This window comes from Tachysurus fulvidraco, chromosome 18 (genome assembly GCF_022655615.1).
Source record: "Tachysurus fulvidraco isolate hzauxx_2018 chromosome 18, HZAU_PFXX_2.0, whole genome shotgun sequence".
In the NCBI taxonomy this organism is placed as follows: domain Eukaryota; kingdom Metazoa; phylum Chordata; class Actinopteri; order Siluriformes; family Bagridae; genus Tachysurus; species Tachysurus fulvidraco.
In genome coordinates, this window is record NC_062535.1 from 23,337 (window position 1) to 42,500 (window position 19,164).

Sequence of the window (19,164 nt, forward strand, 5' to 3'; positions counted from 1 at the left end):
GCTATATTTCCATGTTTAAAATGTATTGCAAGATGCAGTTTCTTTCCAAACCGCGATAAGCGCAAACCTGTTTATTGCCCAAACGCTATATGTCCTCTCGACCAATCAGAATTCGGTGAGCGCTCGAAGCAATCCAACATGGCGGCGGTCTGAGGCGAGAGATGTTTGTTTGTCGCAGTCTTCAAAATGAGTGTTTTTAACTTTGAATGTATTACTTTATTTTATGTATTAAGTTGCCTGTTGAATATTGTTATCATTACTTTTTGTACAGTATTATTGTGTGTGTCGGTGTGTGTGTGTGTCGGTATGTCTGTGTGTGTGTGTGTCTGTGTGTGTGTTTGTGTGTGTTTGTGTGTGTGTGTGTGTGTCTGTGTTTGTGTGTCTGTATGTTTGTTTGTGTGTGTGTATGTTTGTGTTTGTGTCTGTGTGTTTGTGTGTGTGTCTGTGTATGTGTGTGTTTGTGTGTGTGTCTGTGTATGTGTGTGTTTGTGTGTGTGTCTGTGTGTTTGTTTGTGTCGGTGTGTCTGTGTGTGTGTGTCTGTGTATGTGTGTTTGTGTGTGTGTATGTTTGTGTGTGTGTCTGTGTATGTGTGTGTTTGTGTGTGTGTCTGTGTGTTTGTTTGTGTCGGTGTGTCTGTGTGTGTGTGTCTGTGTATGTGTGTTTGTGTGTGTGTATGTTTGTGTGTGTGTCTGTGTGTGTGTGTCTGTGTATGTGTGTGTTTGTGTGTGTGTCTGTGTGTTTGTTTGTGTCGGTGTGTCTGTGTGTGTGTGTCTGTGTATGTGTGTTTGTGTATGTGTGTGTTTGTGTGTGTGTCTGTGTATGTGTGTGTTTGTGTGTGTGTCTGTGTGTTTGTTTGTGTCGGTGTGTCTGTGTGTGTCTGTGTATGTGTGTTTGTGTGTGTGTATGTTTTTTTGTGTGTGTCTGTGTGTTTGTGTGTGTGTGTTTGTGTGTGTGTATGTTTGTGTGTGTGTGTTTGTGTGTCTGTGTATGTGTGTCTGTGTTTGTGTGTGTGTATGTTTGTGTGTGTTTGTGTCTGTGGGTGCGTGTGTGTGTTTGTGTGTGTCTGTGTTTGTGTGTGTGTATGTTTGTGTGTGTTTGTGTCTGTGGGTGCGTGTGTGTGTGTGTCTGTGTGTGTGTGTGTGTGTGTGTGTGTGTGTGTGTGTGTGTGTGTGTGTGTGTGTGTGTGTGTCTGTGTTTGTGTGTCTGTTGTATATTTATTTAATTAGTGTTGTTTGTATGCGTGTTATTTTTTAAATTTTTAGTAGTTTTTATAGTATTCGCTTTTCGGGTTTTTACACTTTGTAGACGGTCCCTTGGAATCTGTCTCTTAGGTGTTTGCACATAGAGACTTTTGTATTTTGTCCAACGCAGAGGAAAGCTGATATTGAGAAACATTGGGTTGTAGCTGCCTCTCTACATTACTACGGTGAAAAAGAGGTGTTATTTGTGTAATAAAAGCGTTTAGCACAGGAGTTACTGATTCGGGAAACTCCAATCTGTGAATATGTGGCCAACTTTAGTCTAAACTGGACGGAGACACGGAGCGCCCTGTAACTCACTGACCTGCCTGCGTTCACACGGTGCAGATGGGAGGGAGAACGGCTGACTACACAGTTTATGGGAATAAATTGTGTATTTCCCTCACAATTGTCACAAAAAACTCACTACACTGTCTGCCTGGTCTCTCTGCACGTTGCTTTTCGAGATCATGTGGTGCGATTTTTTTTCCCTCACTGCTGCACAAGTCTACGTGAGAATATGGGGGTGTGGTGTGAGAATATGGGGGTGTGGTGTGAGAATATGGGGGTGTGGTGTGAGAATATGGGGGTGTGGTGTGAGAGCGTGAGATTGGGGTCAATTGCGTGAGTCTCAAGCTGAATGAGTGAGAGTTGGCAGCCCTGGTTCTACACTGCCATCATTGAATCCATCCTCTGCACTTCAGTGACTGTTTGGTTCAGCTCAGCTACCAAATCTGTCCACAGAAGACTACAGAGGGTAGTCCGGACTCCCTCTTTCAGGACCCCTCACATCCAGCACACTCACTCTGGACCCCTCACATCCAGCACACTCCCTCACATCCAGCCCACTCACTCTGGACCCCTCACATCCAGCACACTCCCTCTGGACCCCTCACATCCAGCACATTCCCTCACTCAGGACCCCTCACATCCAGCACACTCCCTCTGGACCCCTCACATCCAGCACATTCCCTCACTCAGTACCCCTCACATCCAGCACACTCACTCTGGACCCCTCACATCCAGCACACTCCCTCATTCTGGACCCCTCACATCCAGCAACTCCCTCTGGACCCCTCACATCCAGCACACTCACTCTGGACCCCTCACACCCAGCACACTCACTCTGGACCCCTCACACCCAGCACACTCACTCTGGACCCCTCACATCCAGCACACTCACTCTGGACCCCTCACATCCAGCACACTCACTCTGGACCCATCACATCCAGCACACTCCCTCACTCTAGACCCCTCACATCCAGCACATCACCTCATTCTGGAGCCCTCACATCCAGCACATTCCCTCACTCAGTACCCCTCACATCCAGCACACTCACTCAGGACCCCTCACATCCAGCACATTCCCTCACTCAGTACCCCTCACATCCAGCACACTCACTCTGGACCCCTCACATCCAGCACACTCCCTCTGGACCCCTCACATCCAGCACACTCCCTCACACTGGAACCCCTCACATCCAGCACACTCACTCTGGACCCCTCACACCCAGCACACTCACTCTGGACCCCTCACACCCAGCACACTCACTCTGGACCCCTCACATCCAGCACATTACCTCATTCTGGACCCCTCACATCCAGCACATTCCCTCACTCAGTACCCCTCACATCCAGCACACTCACTCTGGACACCTCACATCCAGCGGACTCACTCTGGACCCCTCACATCCAGCACACTCACTCTGGACCCCTCACACCCAGCACACTCACTCTGGACCCCTCACACCCAGCACACTCACTCTGGACCCCTCACATCCAGCACACTCCCTCTGGACCCCTCACATCCAGCACACTCCCTCACTCTAGACCCCTCACATCCAGCACATTACCTCATTCTGGACCCCTCACATCCAGCACATTCCCTCACTCAGGACCCCTCACATCCAGCACACTCACTCTGGACCCCTCACATCCAGCACACTCACTCTGGACACCTCACATCCAGCACACTCACTCTGGACCCCTCACATCCAGCACACTCCCTCACTCTGGACCCCTCACATCCAGCAACTCCCTCTGGACCCCTCACATCCAGCACACTCCCTCACTCTGGACCCCTCACATCCAGCACATTCCCTCACTCAGGACCCCTCACATCCAGCACATTCCCTCACTCTGGACCCCTCACATCCAGCAGATTCCCTCATTCAGGACCCCTCACATTCAGCACACACTCACTCAGGACCCCTCACATCCAGCACACACTCACTCAGGACCACTCACATCCAGCACACACTCACTCAGGACCCCTCACATCCAGCACACTCCCTCTTTGAACTGTTACCATCTGGTCGACGCTACAGAGCCCTGAGCACCAAAACGACCAGACATAGGAACAGTTTCTTCCCTCAGGCAATCCATCTGATGAACACTTAACATACACAGAACAAAGTCTATTCTTACATTATTTACACATACTTACTTATTAATATTTCAATTTGCACATTTATCCACTGGGCATACAACTGCATTTATTATATATGTGTTCATGTCTTATCATTGCCATTCTGTTTTTACACTGTGGAGCTTCTGTACTAGAACAAATTCCTCGTATGTGAAAACATACTTGGCAATAAATACCTTTCTGATTCTGATAAACCTTTTGGTGCTGTTTTACCTTTTGGTGCTGTTATTGTGTCATTTTAGTCTCCAAGTTCTATTTATTTCCATCATTTCCATGTCAGTGCTGCTTTTAAACCCTGCAGCTCACACAGTACATTTAGTTTGTGTCCCAGCTCCAGTTTGTGTCATTAGTTCCAATGTTTTAGTAAATTTCACAGTAATTTCAGACACATTGCAGTTACATCAGAGTCTGTGAGAAATCATCAGTGTGCAGTGAAAAGAAACAATCTTCCTCCTCAGGACATTGATGATGAACCTAAAACTTCTGCTTCAGTCTCACTATTAGAGAATGTGTCTTACTGAGGAGAAGGTCATGTGATGCTCAGAGAGATGATCTTACCCCAGTGTCTCCAGTTTACAGTGAGGATTCTCCAGTCCAGCACAGAGACTCTTCACTTCTGAGTCTCCTAGATTATAATAGGACAGATTCAGTGTTTCCACAGTCAGATGAAGTTCTCTCAGTTTGGAGGTTTCTGATCTGAGCGCTGAGAACAGAGATGACCAACTTTCCTCTCCAAGTGAATCACAGCTGATACTAAAGGGAATAAAATAAAACATAATGAACTCACACAAATGATCAAACACGTCCTCAAAGCTTTCACTGAACCTTCTCATTGTTATAAATACTGAAAGTCCAAACAGCAGTTAGACAATATGGTTAAAGTGACACTGCAGTCCACATCTACATGTTGAGGACATTAAAATGGGTAAAGTTAGTGTTTAACTACAGCTAACTAACTAGTATCTAGAGTAGGGTTGTCCCTGTCCTGTATAATATGGGATTGTCTTGTATTGAAAAAGACAAAGATCTCACATTATGGCCAGAAATTCCTGAAGTGATGTGACCTTAACAAACAATCGATACTGGACTAATTATTATAGGAACAAATTGACTTTAAAACAACACTTTTAACATATTATTACTAGTAAATCTGTAAACTTGGTATATACACTGAACACAATTATAAACACAACACTTTTGTTTTTGTCCCATTGTTCATAAGCAGATCTAAGACTTTTTCTATGGACACAAAAGGCCAATTTGTCTCAGATATAGTTTACAAATCTGTCTAAATCTGTGTTAGTGAGCACGTCTCATCTGCTGAGAAAATCCATCCACCTCACAGGTGTCATATCACTATCCTGATTAGACAGCATGATTATTACACAGGTGTGACTTAGGCTGGTCACAATAAAAGGTCACATGTGCAGGTTTTATCACACAACACAAGGCCACAGATGTTGCAGGTTTTGAGGGAACCTGCAATTGACATGCTGACTGCAGGATTGTCCACCAGAGCTGTTGCCCGTGATATGAATGATCATTTCTCTACCATAAACCGTCTCCAAAGGCGTCTCAGAGAATTTGGCAGTAAATCCGACCGACCTCACGACCGCAGACCACATGTAACCACACCAGCCCAGGACCTCCACATCCAGCATCTTCACCTCCACGATACTCTGAGACCAGACCCCCAGACAGCTGCTGCAACAATCGGTTTGTATAACCAAAGAATCTCTGCACAAACTGTCAGAAACCATCTCAGGGAAGCTCATCTGCATGCTTGTTGTCCTCATCGGGGTCTGACTGCAGTTCGTCTTCGTATCCAACTTAAGTGGGTAAATGCTCACATTCGATGGCATCTGGCACTTTGGAGATGTTTTCTCTCTTTGTGGATAAATCCCAGTTTTCACTGTACAGGGCAGACGGCAGACAGCGTGTATGGCATCATGTGGGTGAGCAGGTTGCTATGACAACGATGTGGATGGAGTGGCCCATGGTGGAGGTGGGGTTATGGTATGAACAGGCGTATGTTATGGACAACGAAGCATGTTTGGGATGCTCTGGATCGGCGTATATACGACAGCGTGTTCCAGTTCCTGCCAAAATCCAGTAACTTCACACAGACAATGAAGACGAGTGGACCAACATTCCACAGGTCACAATCAACAACCTGATCTACTCTATGTGAAGGAGATGTGTGTGGTAGTAACACCAGATACTGACTGGATTTCAGACCCCATCAGACCCCCAATACAGTAAAACTGCACATTTTAGAGTTTATTATGTGGACAAGCCTAAAGCACACCTGTGTAATAATCATGATGTCTAATCAGCATCTTGACGTCACCCCTGTGAGGTGGACAGATTGTCTCCCAACAGGAGAAGTGCTCACTAACACAGATTTAGACAGATTTGTGAACAATATGTGAGAGAAATTGGCCTTTTGTTTACATAGAAAAAGTCTGAAATCTTTGTGTTCAGCTCATGAAAAATGTGTTTATAATTTAGTGCAGTGTATTTTATATGTCCATAAAACGTGACTCTGCTCTTCCACACTCGTGTCTCAACTATTGTTTAAATGAAATAAACCTTTAGTTTTCCTCCAACTTTCTCAAAATTCTCAAAAGTTCCCCTTATAGGTTCAAAATCTACTCTGTCCAAGTCCAACAGTCTCTTCTTTATATTGATGCTTCCTCCTGCCTCTAGAGTCGAATTCTCTCTAATTATTATTATTATTATTATTATTATTATTATTATTATTATTATTATAAAAATGTTTCCTCTAACGAGTATAAAACTTTTTAAAGTCAGTTTCCTATAAAAGACCATTTCCACCTCACAAATAAAAGTTAATAATGAATAAAAACTTTTTGGGGATTAGAATTTGTCATTACTGCAGTAAACATGGTTCTTTATGTCTGGTACACAGGTGTGTTTAATATACATCAAACATCCAACATAAAACCTGCATTAACTTCATCATTATTGTAAGATATTAAGATAAGTCATAACTACAAAACTACAAAACTCCCTCAAATGTAATCACCTGCTTCTACATGTTTAATAGCTGCACTTCAGTATCATTCATTTATTAATGCAGTTTTTATTCCCTAATTTATCTATTTACATGAACTCCACTCTGTATCACCTTCAGGTCAGAACATCCCAAAGTCCATATTAGAGTGTGTTCAGTTTCTCTCTAACACTGTAACAGTAGAACAGTTATATTCACATTTACTTACATTGCTTTACTGGATGCTGTAATCACAGGCATCATCTTCAGAACAACTTTTTCTCTTATCTTATCTGTACTGAAATATTTACTCAGGTCAAACTCATCCAGCTCCTGTGCTGATGTCAGTAACACAAACACCAGAGCAGAAAGCTGGGAAGAAGAAAGTTCACTTTGTTTTCCAGACTTCAGGTAGTGTTGGATTTCCTCCACTAGAGAATCATCACCCAGTTCATTCAGACAGTGGAACAGAGTGATGGATTTCTCTGTAGGAAGATCTTCACTGATCTTCTCCTTAATGTACTGAACTGTTTCCTGTGTGCTCTGAGGGTTACTTCCTGCCTGTGTTACTAAAACATGTAAGAGTTTCTGATTGGACTCCAGTGAGAGACCCAGAAGAAAGCGAAGGAAAAGATCCAGATGTCCAGTCTGACTGTGTAAAGTCTGATCTACAGCACTGATGTGTACATCTGAGATTGTATTAGTGTTCATCCACCTGTTATAACCCTGATTCTGTTTAAGAACATTTCTCTTCTCCTTCATGAAGGTCAGGTGCACATACAAAGCTGCGAGATGCTCCTGAATGCTCAGATGAACAAAGCAGTACACTTTACTGTGGTGAAGCCCAAACTCCTCTCTGAAGATCTGAGTACACACACCTGAGTACACTGCTGCTTCTGTCACATCAATACCACACTCTCTCAGGTCTTCATCATAGAAGATCAGGTTCCCTTTCTTCAGCTGCTGAAAAGCCAGTTGTCCCAGTTTAAGAAGCATTTCTTCATCACTCTCCTGCTTCTTTGAGTATTTTTCTCTGATGATGTTTGTCTGAATGATGAGGAAGTGTGTGTACATTTGAGTCAGAGTCTTGGGGATCTCTCCACTCTCTGCTTCACCCAACATTCTCTCTAGAACAGTGGCTGTAATCCAGCAGAAGACTGGGATGTGACACATGATGTAGAGGCTTCTTAATGACTTCAGGTGTGTGATGATGTTATTGGCCAGGCTCTGATCACTGATCCTCTTCCTGAAGTACTCCTCCTTCTGTGGGTCATTGAACCCTCGTACCTCTGTGACTCGATCCACACACTCAGAGGGGATTTGATCAGCTGCTGCAGGTCTGGAGGTGATCCAGATGAGAGCAGATGGAAGCAGATTCCCTTTGATCAGGTTTATCAGCAGCACAGGCACTGATGCTGATTCAGTTACATCACACACTCTCACTGTGTTCTGGAAATCTAGAGGAAAACGACACTCGTCCAATCCGTCAAAAATGAACAGAACCTTTTCCAAACTGGACGTTTCTGTTTCTTTTGTTTCCTTAAAAAACACATGAAGGAGCTCCATCAGGCTCATTTTCTGGTCCATCATCAAGTTCAGCTCTCTGAAAGGAAGTGGAAATATGAGGTGGACGTCCTGATTTACTTTCCCTTCAGCCCAGTCCACAATGAACTTCTGCACAGAGACGGTTTTTCCGATGCCAGCGACTCCCTTTGTCAGCACAGTTCTGATGGGTTTGTCTTGTTTAGATGATGTATTTGTCAGCACAGTTCTGATGGGTTTGTCTTGTTTAGATGATGTATTTGTCACCATAGTTCTGATGGGTTTGTCTTGTTTAGATGATGTATTTGTCAGCACAGTTCTGATGGGTTTGTCTTGTTCAGATGATGTATTTGTCAGCACAGTTCTGATGGGTTTGTCTTGTTTAGATGATGTATTTGTCAGCACAGTTCTGATGGGTTTGTCTTGTTCAGATAAAGGCTTAAAGATGTCATTGCATTTGATTGGTGTTTCCTCTGTTGTTCTTCTCCTGGATGCTGCCTCCATCTGTCTCACCTCATGTTCATTATTGACTTGTCCACTGTCTCCCTCTGTGATGTAGAGCTCTGTGTAGATCTCATTCAGGAGTGTTTGGGTTCCCAGGTTTATTATCACTCCATTCAAACACTGAAACTTCTTCATCAGATTTGATTTGAACTTTTTTCTGGAATTCATTTCCACCAGCAGATTCTGGGTCGTACCTGTGATATGGAGAACACTCTAAAAAATGATTCATGGGGTTAGTTTGTAAAACTTAAAATAAACAATATTTTCAGCATAAAATAATTAAGTTTGTAATATGTACTTGTGTTGGTGAGTTGATAACTCATTTTAATAAGTCTTTCAACATTAAAATAAAGAATACTGTCTTAACTTAATTATATATGGATTTTGAACACACACTTTTACCTTCTCGTAACAACAGAAAAATATTAAGTTAGTGAAACTTGTATATCTAGTGAGCATCCTTTACATGCTGAGTAAAGGCGGAATTTGTCCGGACGTGTTTGTCTGCCAGAGAAGGACTAGGAGCCGGAGACACAGGAGAATCGAGGCTATATAGGTAAGTTAATATTTTTGCTTTGTTTTAATCTCAGCAGCTAACAACTGTATGCACAAAAAATCGTTGACTTAAGTAAAGTTGTCCACAGGTTCGAGTTTCCCGAGTCAATAACTCCTGATCTAAACGCTACACCTCTTTTCTCTCGTAGTAATGTAGTGAGGCGGCTACAACCGTGTTCTCCTCAAAATCAGCTTTCCTCCACGGTGGACAAAATACATATAAACCTAAATATGAAACAAAATGAATGCGGCAAACTTTACTTAAGTAAGTCGTTGTTGTCACACACTAAACTGAAAAGACAGTTTGAGCTAAGCTAATGTCCTGTTCCTTTCCTTGACTTAAAACACTGACATTGATTTTGATCTACTTAGGATGATGAGGTGCCACAAATTTTGACCCAGCCAACGGCAGTATTATTATTGAGGGAACGGAAGTCCTGCAAGACCTGGATGTATCCAGAGCCTGTGCCCTGCTAGGGCTGGTATATGCCCTCAACCTCAGCTACCCAAAGGAACTAAAAAATACTTTTGAGGTGTTTCAGAAAATAATTCTTGAGCTGGATGGTCTGAAAGCTAGGCCGAAGGTAATGTCTTTAAACAGTAAACTGTTGTATTCCTGAAATGTTACATGTAAAAGTTTTGCTGTGCATACGCATACAGAAGCTGTAATGTTGACAAGTTTTTACATGAAGGTTACAGTGTTGTATTTGTTTGAGACTTTATGGCGGCTGTAGTTTATGTGATGAAGGTAAAATAAAACAAAAGGAAGAAAACTTTTAGTTTCAGCTAGGTGGACCCAATAAGCTGGCAATTGTGTCTGATGTAGGAATTCATTTTCCACGTTCCCTGTGATTTATTGTTATTATTTTATTTTATTTTATTCTGATATGTACCTACCAGAAAAATACTTGATTCTTTACTTGACTTTACTTGAAAAAAATACTTTAGTCCTGGATAATTATCTTTTTGTCAAAGCATTGTTTTGTCAAAGCACTCTGATTGGTTTTATAATAAACCAGTTTCATCATAAAACTGGAATTGCTGTGTTATTTCTCCTGACTGAAGTGAAATAAGTTACTTGTACTCAAAAAAATTAAGGTAACAATTTGCATGGACATATCTAAGTAGAATGGAATCAAAATAAAGAAGTTAGAATAGCTTAAATTATGTAATTTGACCACTTAATATCACCAAAACTTTGAAATTAAAATTAAGTTGTTTCAACTTAATTAAGCTCTTAGAGGTTAAGTCAAATCATGTTGGTTGTACTAAACAAATTGGGTTAGTCTAACTATAAAAGGTTCATGATATCTACTTAATAATGACTGAGTTGAAGCTACTTAAAAAGATGCATGCAAATTGTTACCTTAATCTTTTTAAGTTGAGCCAGCGTTTTATTTTTTAGAGTGTAGCAGGAAGACACGGGGTTCATTTATTAGACTTCATCATCTGTTTTCAGTAATCTAATCACTCTGTAGTATACAGACTATTATTTGGACACTTAAGCCATATTTGAATGCCATCGTATGAATTTCACTGCATTACAAAACAACGTCATTTGAAGAAAGAAACCACAAGCAAACATTCCAATCACAACATTTCCCAATAAACAGACTGAGCGATATTTAAACACATAATAGTGGCTTTATTACAGTCAGAGTTCTAGTGTTGTAGTATTTAGTTTGTCCCCCTGTTTATCTCGTTAAATTACCCTTTAAGTGTAACTTTAGCATTGACATTAAAAGTTAAGAGACGTTACCTGTGTAGAAGTGAGGAGTCTACAGCTTTAACCCCCAGATGATGATCCATAGGCTCATGACTCTTCATGGAGCTACAACTGGGTGTTGGTGATTCTGATCTCTTTCCCTGGAGTTTACTGTACAACATTATGGACACGTCTTTAATTATTTATTTACAATCTTTACAGTTTTTAACTCACTTGATAACTGAATGTGGATTTTTACATACAATAAACAGAATGACTTTTTTATGCTCAATGGTGACTGTGGTAGCTTTTTTCACTAGTGGAGCCTTTATTTAAGTTCATTTTATATTTACACACTAAACACACTGTAGCACAGAAACTAAGAGTCCAAACCCATTCCAGTAGCACACTGCCCCTGTGCACAAAGGACCTGCAAACTGGATTCTGTACCCTTTCTCTATAGTATCTAGACCCCATTGAGAAACACTTGGAAGGTAGCGTAGGCCAGGCGAACCCCAGAGTCAAGGCTCCCCGGAATCCCAGCCCTGAATGTAGGGTTTTCTTTTTGTAACTCCTGCCATAGACGACCTCTTAGGTCCTGTCTAGACTGATGGGGCTGGCCTTGGCTTGCTGACCGGACACCTTTCCTTATGATAGAGAGCCCGGTAAGCAACACAAGCCTTCCTCTCCTGTCTAAGTGAGCTAGACTGGGGCCAACTACAGGTGAGAGTAGGTGAAGTAGCCTGCTGGAGTTTTACTGCAGAAAGTAGAAAAGTCGGTCTGTAGTTATAAGGTAAGGCATAATGTTATTTTAATCATTTCAGTGGAACAAAATAAAGGTCATTTATGGTAATGCTGCTAATATGGCAGGGTTGTTTAATAGGAGATTGTGCTGTCACTGGGAATAAAGGAGTCTCCCACATGCCATAAATGTAATGTAAATGTAAAGACAGATGCTATTCAGCTAGACTAACACTTTTACGTTCAAAATCTAGATGATTCTTATGACTTGTTTCCTGTCATTAGCTCAATAATGCTAAGCAGTGGTCTCACCTGCAATGACTGAACACACAGCAACCCCCAAACTACCACACTAACATGTGAATTTTACTGTATTACAAAACAACATGTCAAACCAAGTGCTATTTATATTAAAGGTGCGGTGCACGTTGTTTGAGAAATGCTTCAGAAAACTGAGTCGGGCCGACAAACAAAACAAACGTGTAGCCAATGAGTAGAAAGGGGCGTGTCTTGTCAATATGGGCGGAGAGAGTGTTCAGTGCGCATGTGTGTGCGCATGTGTGACATTAGCATAAAGAGGCGTGTCTTGTCAATATGGGCGGAGAGAGTGTTCAGTGCGCATGTGTGACATTAGCATAAAGAGGCGTGTCTTGTCAATATGGGCGGAGAGAGTGTTCAGTGCGCATGTGTGTGCGCATGTGTGACATTAGCATAAAGAGGCGTGTCTTGTCAATATGGCGGAGAGAGTGTTCAGTGCGCATGTGTGACATTAGCATAAAGAGGCGTGTCTTGTCAATATGGGCGGAGAGAGTGTTCAGTGCGCATGTGTGACATTAGCATAAAGAGGCGTGTCTTGTCAATATGGGCGGAGAGAGTGTTCAGTGCGCATGTGTGACATTAGCCGAAAGTGATTGTAACATTGACATGGAGGATAAAAACGAAAAGTGAAAAAAGGCTTACAATAAGACAAGAAGCAGGACGTGTTAATATAGGATCAGATTTCCAGCACTGGAGAGAACTGAACATGTTCCATGTTAAACAGAGCTAAACCTCACGCTACAACACACAGTACTACACAAACACATCTGTATTACCACAGTATTACTCATAGTGTTCATTTACTGATAAAAATACCCCCTCGGCCAGCTGCCCCAGCAGGTTCCCCCATAATAGTTGCCTGGGTTACGTATGTATGTGTGGGGTGGAGCTACCAAAACAGGGGTGACACCCATTTGGTTTAGGGGCGTGTTTGTTTTGGTGACTTCAAATGTCAACATTGGCTTTCAAACATCGTGCACCGCTCCTTTAAACACACCACAAACACACTTTTCCCCAAACACGTTTCCAAATAAAAGATTAAATAATACAAAAAGTATTTGGACACACAACAGTGGCTCCATTACTGTGTTTCAGTATTTATTTTGTCCTGTTTATGTAGTTAAACTTCCCTTTAAGTGTGACTTTAGCAGTGACATTAACAGTGAGGAGATGTTACCTGTGTAGAAGTGATGAGTCTCCATCTTTAAACCTCAGAGGAGGATCCATAGACACATCACTCTTCATGGAGATACAGCTGTGTGTTGGTGATTCTGATCTCTTTCTCTTGAGTTTACTGTACAACATTATACACAGTCCTTTAGTCATTTATATACACACTTTATTTTACTTACAGTTACACATGAAATGATAAAATTAACCTGGATATTGATTTTTGTATTTTATTCCTCTTGTGCAGTGTGTGTGTGAGTGTGTGTGTGTGTGTGTGTGTGTGTGTGTGTGTGTGTGTGTGTGTGTGTGTGTGTGTGTGTGTGAGTGTGTGTGTGTGTGTGTGTGAGTGTGAGTGTGTGTGTGTGTGTGTGTGTGTGTGTGTGTGTGTGTGTGTGTGTGTGTGTGTGTGTGTGTGTGTGAGTGTGTGTGTGTGTGTGTGTGTGTGTGTGTGTGTGTGTGTGTGTGTGTGTGTGTGTGTGTGTGTGTGAGTGTGTGTGAGTGTGTGTGTGTCTGTGTGTGTCTGTGTGGTCAATCTGTAAAAAGCAAACAATTCAGAATTACATTTTAACAGCTTTAGATTGTAAGCATTAAATTATGCTAATAAATCAAGATATAATAATCTCTATGATGCTGAGATCACATATTTGCAGGAAATTAGTTATTTGTGTTAAACATTATCACACATTTGTCTCTGCATCACAAACACATACTGAACATTGTTTAGCAACTAAATGCAACAACATGTATATTGCATGAATATTGACAAGCAATATAAAAACAGTAAATGTCTACACAAACATATGCGTATAACATTAGCCGCTAATTACAAATAGCGATCTACATAACAACATCTCAGAAACTATCAATTCACTAAACAACATTAATAACTCAGCACGCTGGGAATATATAGCTTTAAATTACTGTTTCGAACTGGAAATGTTATATAAGTTCTAACAAGGTTTTAACATGACAACAACACGGCTTTTTCTCTCAGTGTTTGTTTTTCTAACTAACTGCAACCTTTTTTTTCTAAGCAATCACGTGTGTCTTTATCACGTGTCTATCATGAGCTTTAAACACACTGATCCCTTTCCCATAGATGTTATAACTCCTTGTATCAATAAAATAAACATATTAATGACCAAGAACTTCCTCAAACTAAATACAGATAAAACAGATCTGCTCTTAGTCGGCCCTCCTAAATGTACTTCATCTCTTAATATTGATAAAATTAATATGACTGGCTGTCGTGTAAAACCCCCAACCACTATCAAAACCTGGGCATAGTGTTTGATTCTTCTGTCTTTCTCCTCTCACATCTCATCTCTCACCAAATCTGCCTTCTTTCATCTACAAAATATTGCCCGATTACGCCCAAGTTTAAATATCAGTGATGCCGAGACCCTTGTCCATGCTTTCATTACCTCCTGTCTAGATTACTGTAATGCACTTTTTTATGGTTTACTATCAACTTCTTTAAAGAAACTCCAATAGATCCAGAATTCAGCAGTAAGAGTGTTAACACACACACAGAAATCCCCCCACATCACCCCCATCTTATACAGTTTACATTGGCTCACAATTAGTTTCTGTATTCAATATAAAGTTCTCCTCACTACATTTAAAGCTCTCCATCGCTCCTGTCCACAATATACCACAGATCTCCTTCACACATATACCCCTGCCCCTGCACTTAGGTCCTCTGACTCTAATTTATTAGAGGTTCCTCATTATAGGCTGAAATCATTTGGTGGTAGAACCTTCTGTATTGTGGCTCCCAGCCTCTGGACTTCTCTCCCCAGAACATTCGAGACCTGGCGTCTTTACAGGATTTCAAAACTAATCTGAAAACTTATCTTTTCACTTCCTGTTATTCAAATTCTCAAGTCCATTGACATGGTTTTGTGTCTCTATTTTTCTCTTCTGTATTTTCTACTAGAATGTTTGTTGCTGTAATGTACATGTTTGTTGATTGGGATGTTTTGATGTTGTGTTTCCTTTTCTATGGTGTATGTGTATGTTGTGTATACGTATAGTGATATCACACCTGAGACACCTGAATCTGTCCTGTAATAAACTAGGAGACTCAGGAGTGAAGATTCTCTCTGCTGTACTGGAGAATCCTCACTGTAAACTGGAGAAACTGAAGTAAGATCATCTATTAAAACATTAATAATAAATCATGGTCTAATCTTCATCCAGGTCGTAATAATAGATAAACACATTGTGTATAAATAAAACACAGTCACAGTTGTTCTTGTCAATACTGAATAAACCATTTACACTTTCACTGTCTGGGGTTAAAAAATACACCAATGAACTAACAACTTCTCCAAACACTAATTAGAGTCTGACCCTGTTTTAGGTCTGATTACTGACAGTCTGATCTTCTCAAGAAACATCTGTTCATGTGAACTCGGATTAAAACAGAGATTTTGTTGAGATGTGAAACAGAGAAAAGTTACAGAAAACATTGACATTAATATTTTATTTCTCACATACACAACCATACACAGTACGACACGTAGTGACAAGTTTTTAATCTGTCTGTGATTTAAACATCAAATAAAATAGAATAATAAAAAAGAAACTAGAATAAAAATAGAATAGATGTAACAAATAGAAATGTAAGGATCAGTTTAATGGAGTGTAAAAATAAATGTGAATATGGATCAGTGGCAGAACAATGTGAGAGTTTTAATAAAGTTCAGATGTGTTAAATACTGCAATATATGAAATATGTTCTGTGTAAAATAAAATCTGGCTGATGTCTCAGTGTTGTGTATGAAAGTCCAGAAAAAGTCCAAGTTCTAGTCTTATGTGTTGTCCTGGTCTGTAAAGTGTGTGTTACTCAGTCCACAATAATTGTCGGGTCTACAGTCAGGGTCGACACTCGAGCCCCAGTAAAATGTTCCTGATAAATCAGTGTCTGATGATGTAGATTACAGTAGATATGTCTGAAAATAGGCTTCGTCTTCATCACACATTAATATTTACATCATGATTTAAAACATGAAGACTGATTGTACTGTTAGCTGAAGGGAAAATATCCTGTACCCTTCAGTCATAAGCCCCGCCCATCATAAGCCCCGCCCATCATAAGCCCCGCCCATCAAAAGCTACACCCAGCACTGTGTCCCCGTCTACTTGTTGTGCCCCACCCACTTATTTTGACAAATGAATAAATAAATAAATGCTTTGTTGGGGCTTTTGGCAAACAAACAAACAAACAAACAAACAAACAAATAAATAAATAAATAAATGTGTTTTCAGGTTTCTGTAAAATTCTTGTGTGCCTGTGATCAAAGTGATTAAACACTAGAAACGTCCCTGTGTACAACCAGTGAAGAGTGTGTTATTGTGTCTCTATACAGGTTGTGTAAGTGTGGTGTCTCAGATGAAGGCTGTGCTGCTCTGACTTCAGCTCTGAGATCAAACCCCTCACACCTGAGAGAACTGAATCTGTCCTATAATAAACTAGGAGACTCAGTAAAGAAGCTGCTGTCTGATCTTCAGGATGATGAACATTACAAACTACAGACAGTGAGGTGAGTAATGACCTGTTAATAAAAGTTTACCCTCATTATCATTACACATTGATACACATCACATTTCTCTGCAATAACTTTCACATTATCAGGTTAGAAAATGTCACTATATTCTGTTTAATCAGGATTTTTCTAACGATTCTCTTTAATGCTGTTTTGTGTTCAGTAAAGTGTGTTGATGTAAAATTCATGTGAAGGCAGAAAACAGGGATTCAGACAGTCTACAAAAAGTCACCAATGAGTTGATGAGAGTGATTGTTAATGAACATTGTGTCTTCTGTCATTCCTGTAAAATTCACCTGAGTTTGTTCTTAAAGTCTGCACTTAAATATAAATGTAGAACAAGATCTAAATGACACAGTAGTGTTTGTTATATAAAAAAGCTCCTGTGATTGGATAAGAGCAGTGATGTGATGGGTAAAGATCTGCTCATTATCCTGTTAGAACTTGTGGAAGTTCTCATTTGTTCTAGTTAAATGTTAGAACACAGATGTTAGTAAGAATGAAGAAATGTTGAATGATTCATTATAAACAGGAGATGATGTTTCTGTTGGAGCAGAGATGATTACATGCTGTTGGTCATGAAGTACCACAGTCCACTTTGTGCTGATTAATTCACATCTTTTTCTTTCATATTCAGCTTCTAATGAATATCTGTGTGTGATGAAGACTCCAGTGTTCCTGCATTACCATGATGGAGAATAGAGAACATGTTTATTAACACATCACTCATTTAGTTCTAACACATTAAACACACACAGAGACGTGAGAAGTGTGTGTTCATCGTGTACAGTGAATCAGACTAAACACAATTCTACACTGAGTTTATAATGACCTCTGATCCCTGGATAAAATTCCCTGGACCTCAATCCCATAAAAACCTGAGGGATTATTTGTAACAGCAGGTGAAAATCCACATGAACTCGAGCTGAACCCTGTTCATTTTACTGTTTGTGTCATTTATTATGTGTTTATTATTGTGATATAATTTACACTTTTTACACATGTACACTTATAGCTATATTACTGGGTACATAACTAACATTATATTGTATAAAGGCACTTAAAATGTCTTGTAGAAATACATCATACATTTAGAAGGAATAAAATACATAAATACAACGTCATTATTTTTCTTGTGTAAAATTAATAGTCTAACATTCTGTAGAAAAACTATTTTTGTTCTTCAAATATATAATCTATATAAATAAAGTTCTTCAAACATAAATGTGTGTCTAACACAATATATAGTTACAGAATGTATTTCTGAAGAGAAACATGTTTGTAATAAAAATAAATGACTATAACATGTAGGGTTAACATTATAACACAACGTTGCTGAGTTAAAACAACTCCCACTGGATCAGTCCACATTGTACCCAGTGCTGGAGTTCAGAATCGACCCAAACTGGGTTCTGTTTAATCTCAGACATTTTAGACTGCACCTTTATGAGGAGACTCACCTGGGAATGAGTGAATATGAGCACAAACTCCTTCTTTCTGTTGTGTATCAGTCTGTTTTTTACCTGCTTCCCTCTCAGCTGTTTTAGTCAGTAGTGGAATTATTATTAATAGAATTATTTTCAATCTGTTTGCTGTGCAGCAGCTAACGAATACTCATAATTTAACCAACATTAAAATGTTATTACATTTATTCACCTGTCGTTACAACTTGGTGTATTGTATAATGTCTTGTTTTTAAGCCTATAAAGCAATACTAGTGCTGTCTGTGTCTCTGTTGCTAGCACATCAGGAGATACAGATAATTTCAGTTTATCCTCCACAAGACAAATGCTAAACTCTATCATTTAATTTATTTTATTTTATTACATATTATTTCATGACACTATACTCTCATGCTCTTTGTAATGTTTGTCATGTTATATACATACCTGCAAACTCACAAGAGGTGAAAAAGGTGACAAGGTTCGAAATAAAGGAGCAACTCCTTAGGAGCAACTGCACTTTGGGTTGGGACCGGAAGGACTCTGGCTGTAGTCATTATAGTGCACACTTTTTGCCGGTGCACCTCGGTTTGGCAGTGTGCCAAGAGGGCATGAGATCCTTTGTTGCTGTAATTAATTTCTTTCGAGCAGAGGCTGCATTTTGTGTCCCCTGCCTTGCCAATTTTTTTAAAATACTGTGACAACAGAAAGCTGTGCTGCACTCCTTTAACCCCTGTTTTGGTCTCAAACTTCAGCCAGGACCAGCTCCATCTGCACCTCAGCCCTGACTCAATCTGTGCTACATAAACAGCATCATCCTCTTTGAGCTCTCTCATTCTGCAAAAGAACTGTCCAGATATCAGCTGGAGTCATGGCTCCTTTTCCATCATCATTAAACAATATTAGGGCCAATTCCAACAATATCCAGTTAATTTAAATAATCTGCCAGAGTT

At 40.3% G+C, this 19,164-nt stretch overlaps 1 protein-coding gene and 1 long non-coding RNA gene across 34 annotated transcripts in view; one reads left to right on the forward strand and one right to left on the reverse strand.

The window, feature by feature from the left end:
• Positions 1-3,917: 3,917 nt before the first annotated feature.
• LOC125138460 (NLR family CARD domain-containing protein 3-like) overlaps positions 3,918-19,164 on the reverse strand; it is a 358,584-nt gene continuing 343,337 nt past the window's right edge. For 12 of the 33 annotated variants that reach the window (XM_047802745.1, XM_047802743.1, XM_047802748.1 and 9 more), the window contains one exon: positions 3,920-4,420. In XM_047802745.1, the coding sequence (XP_047658701.1) occupies positions 4,222-4,420 (199 nt within the window). In that variant the 3' untranslated portion in view covers positions 3,920-4,221. Of the gene's footprint in view, positions 4,512-19,164 lie in introns of all 33 variants that reach the window. The other 21 variants (XM_047802751.1, XM_047802767.1, XM_047802757.1 and 18 more) reach the window with 5 other exon arrangements.
• On the forward strand, positions 9,117-9,906 carry LOC125139359. Its single transcript, XR_007138406.1, has 2 exons — positions 9,117-9,285; positions 9,657-9,906. It is a non-coding gene; the product is annotated as an uncharacterized LOC125139359 (long non-coding RNA).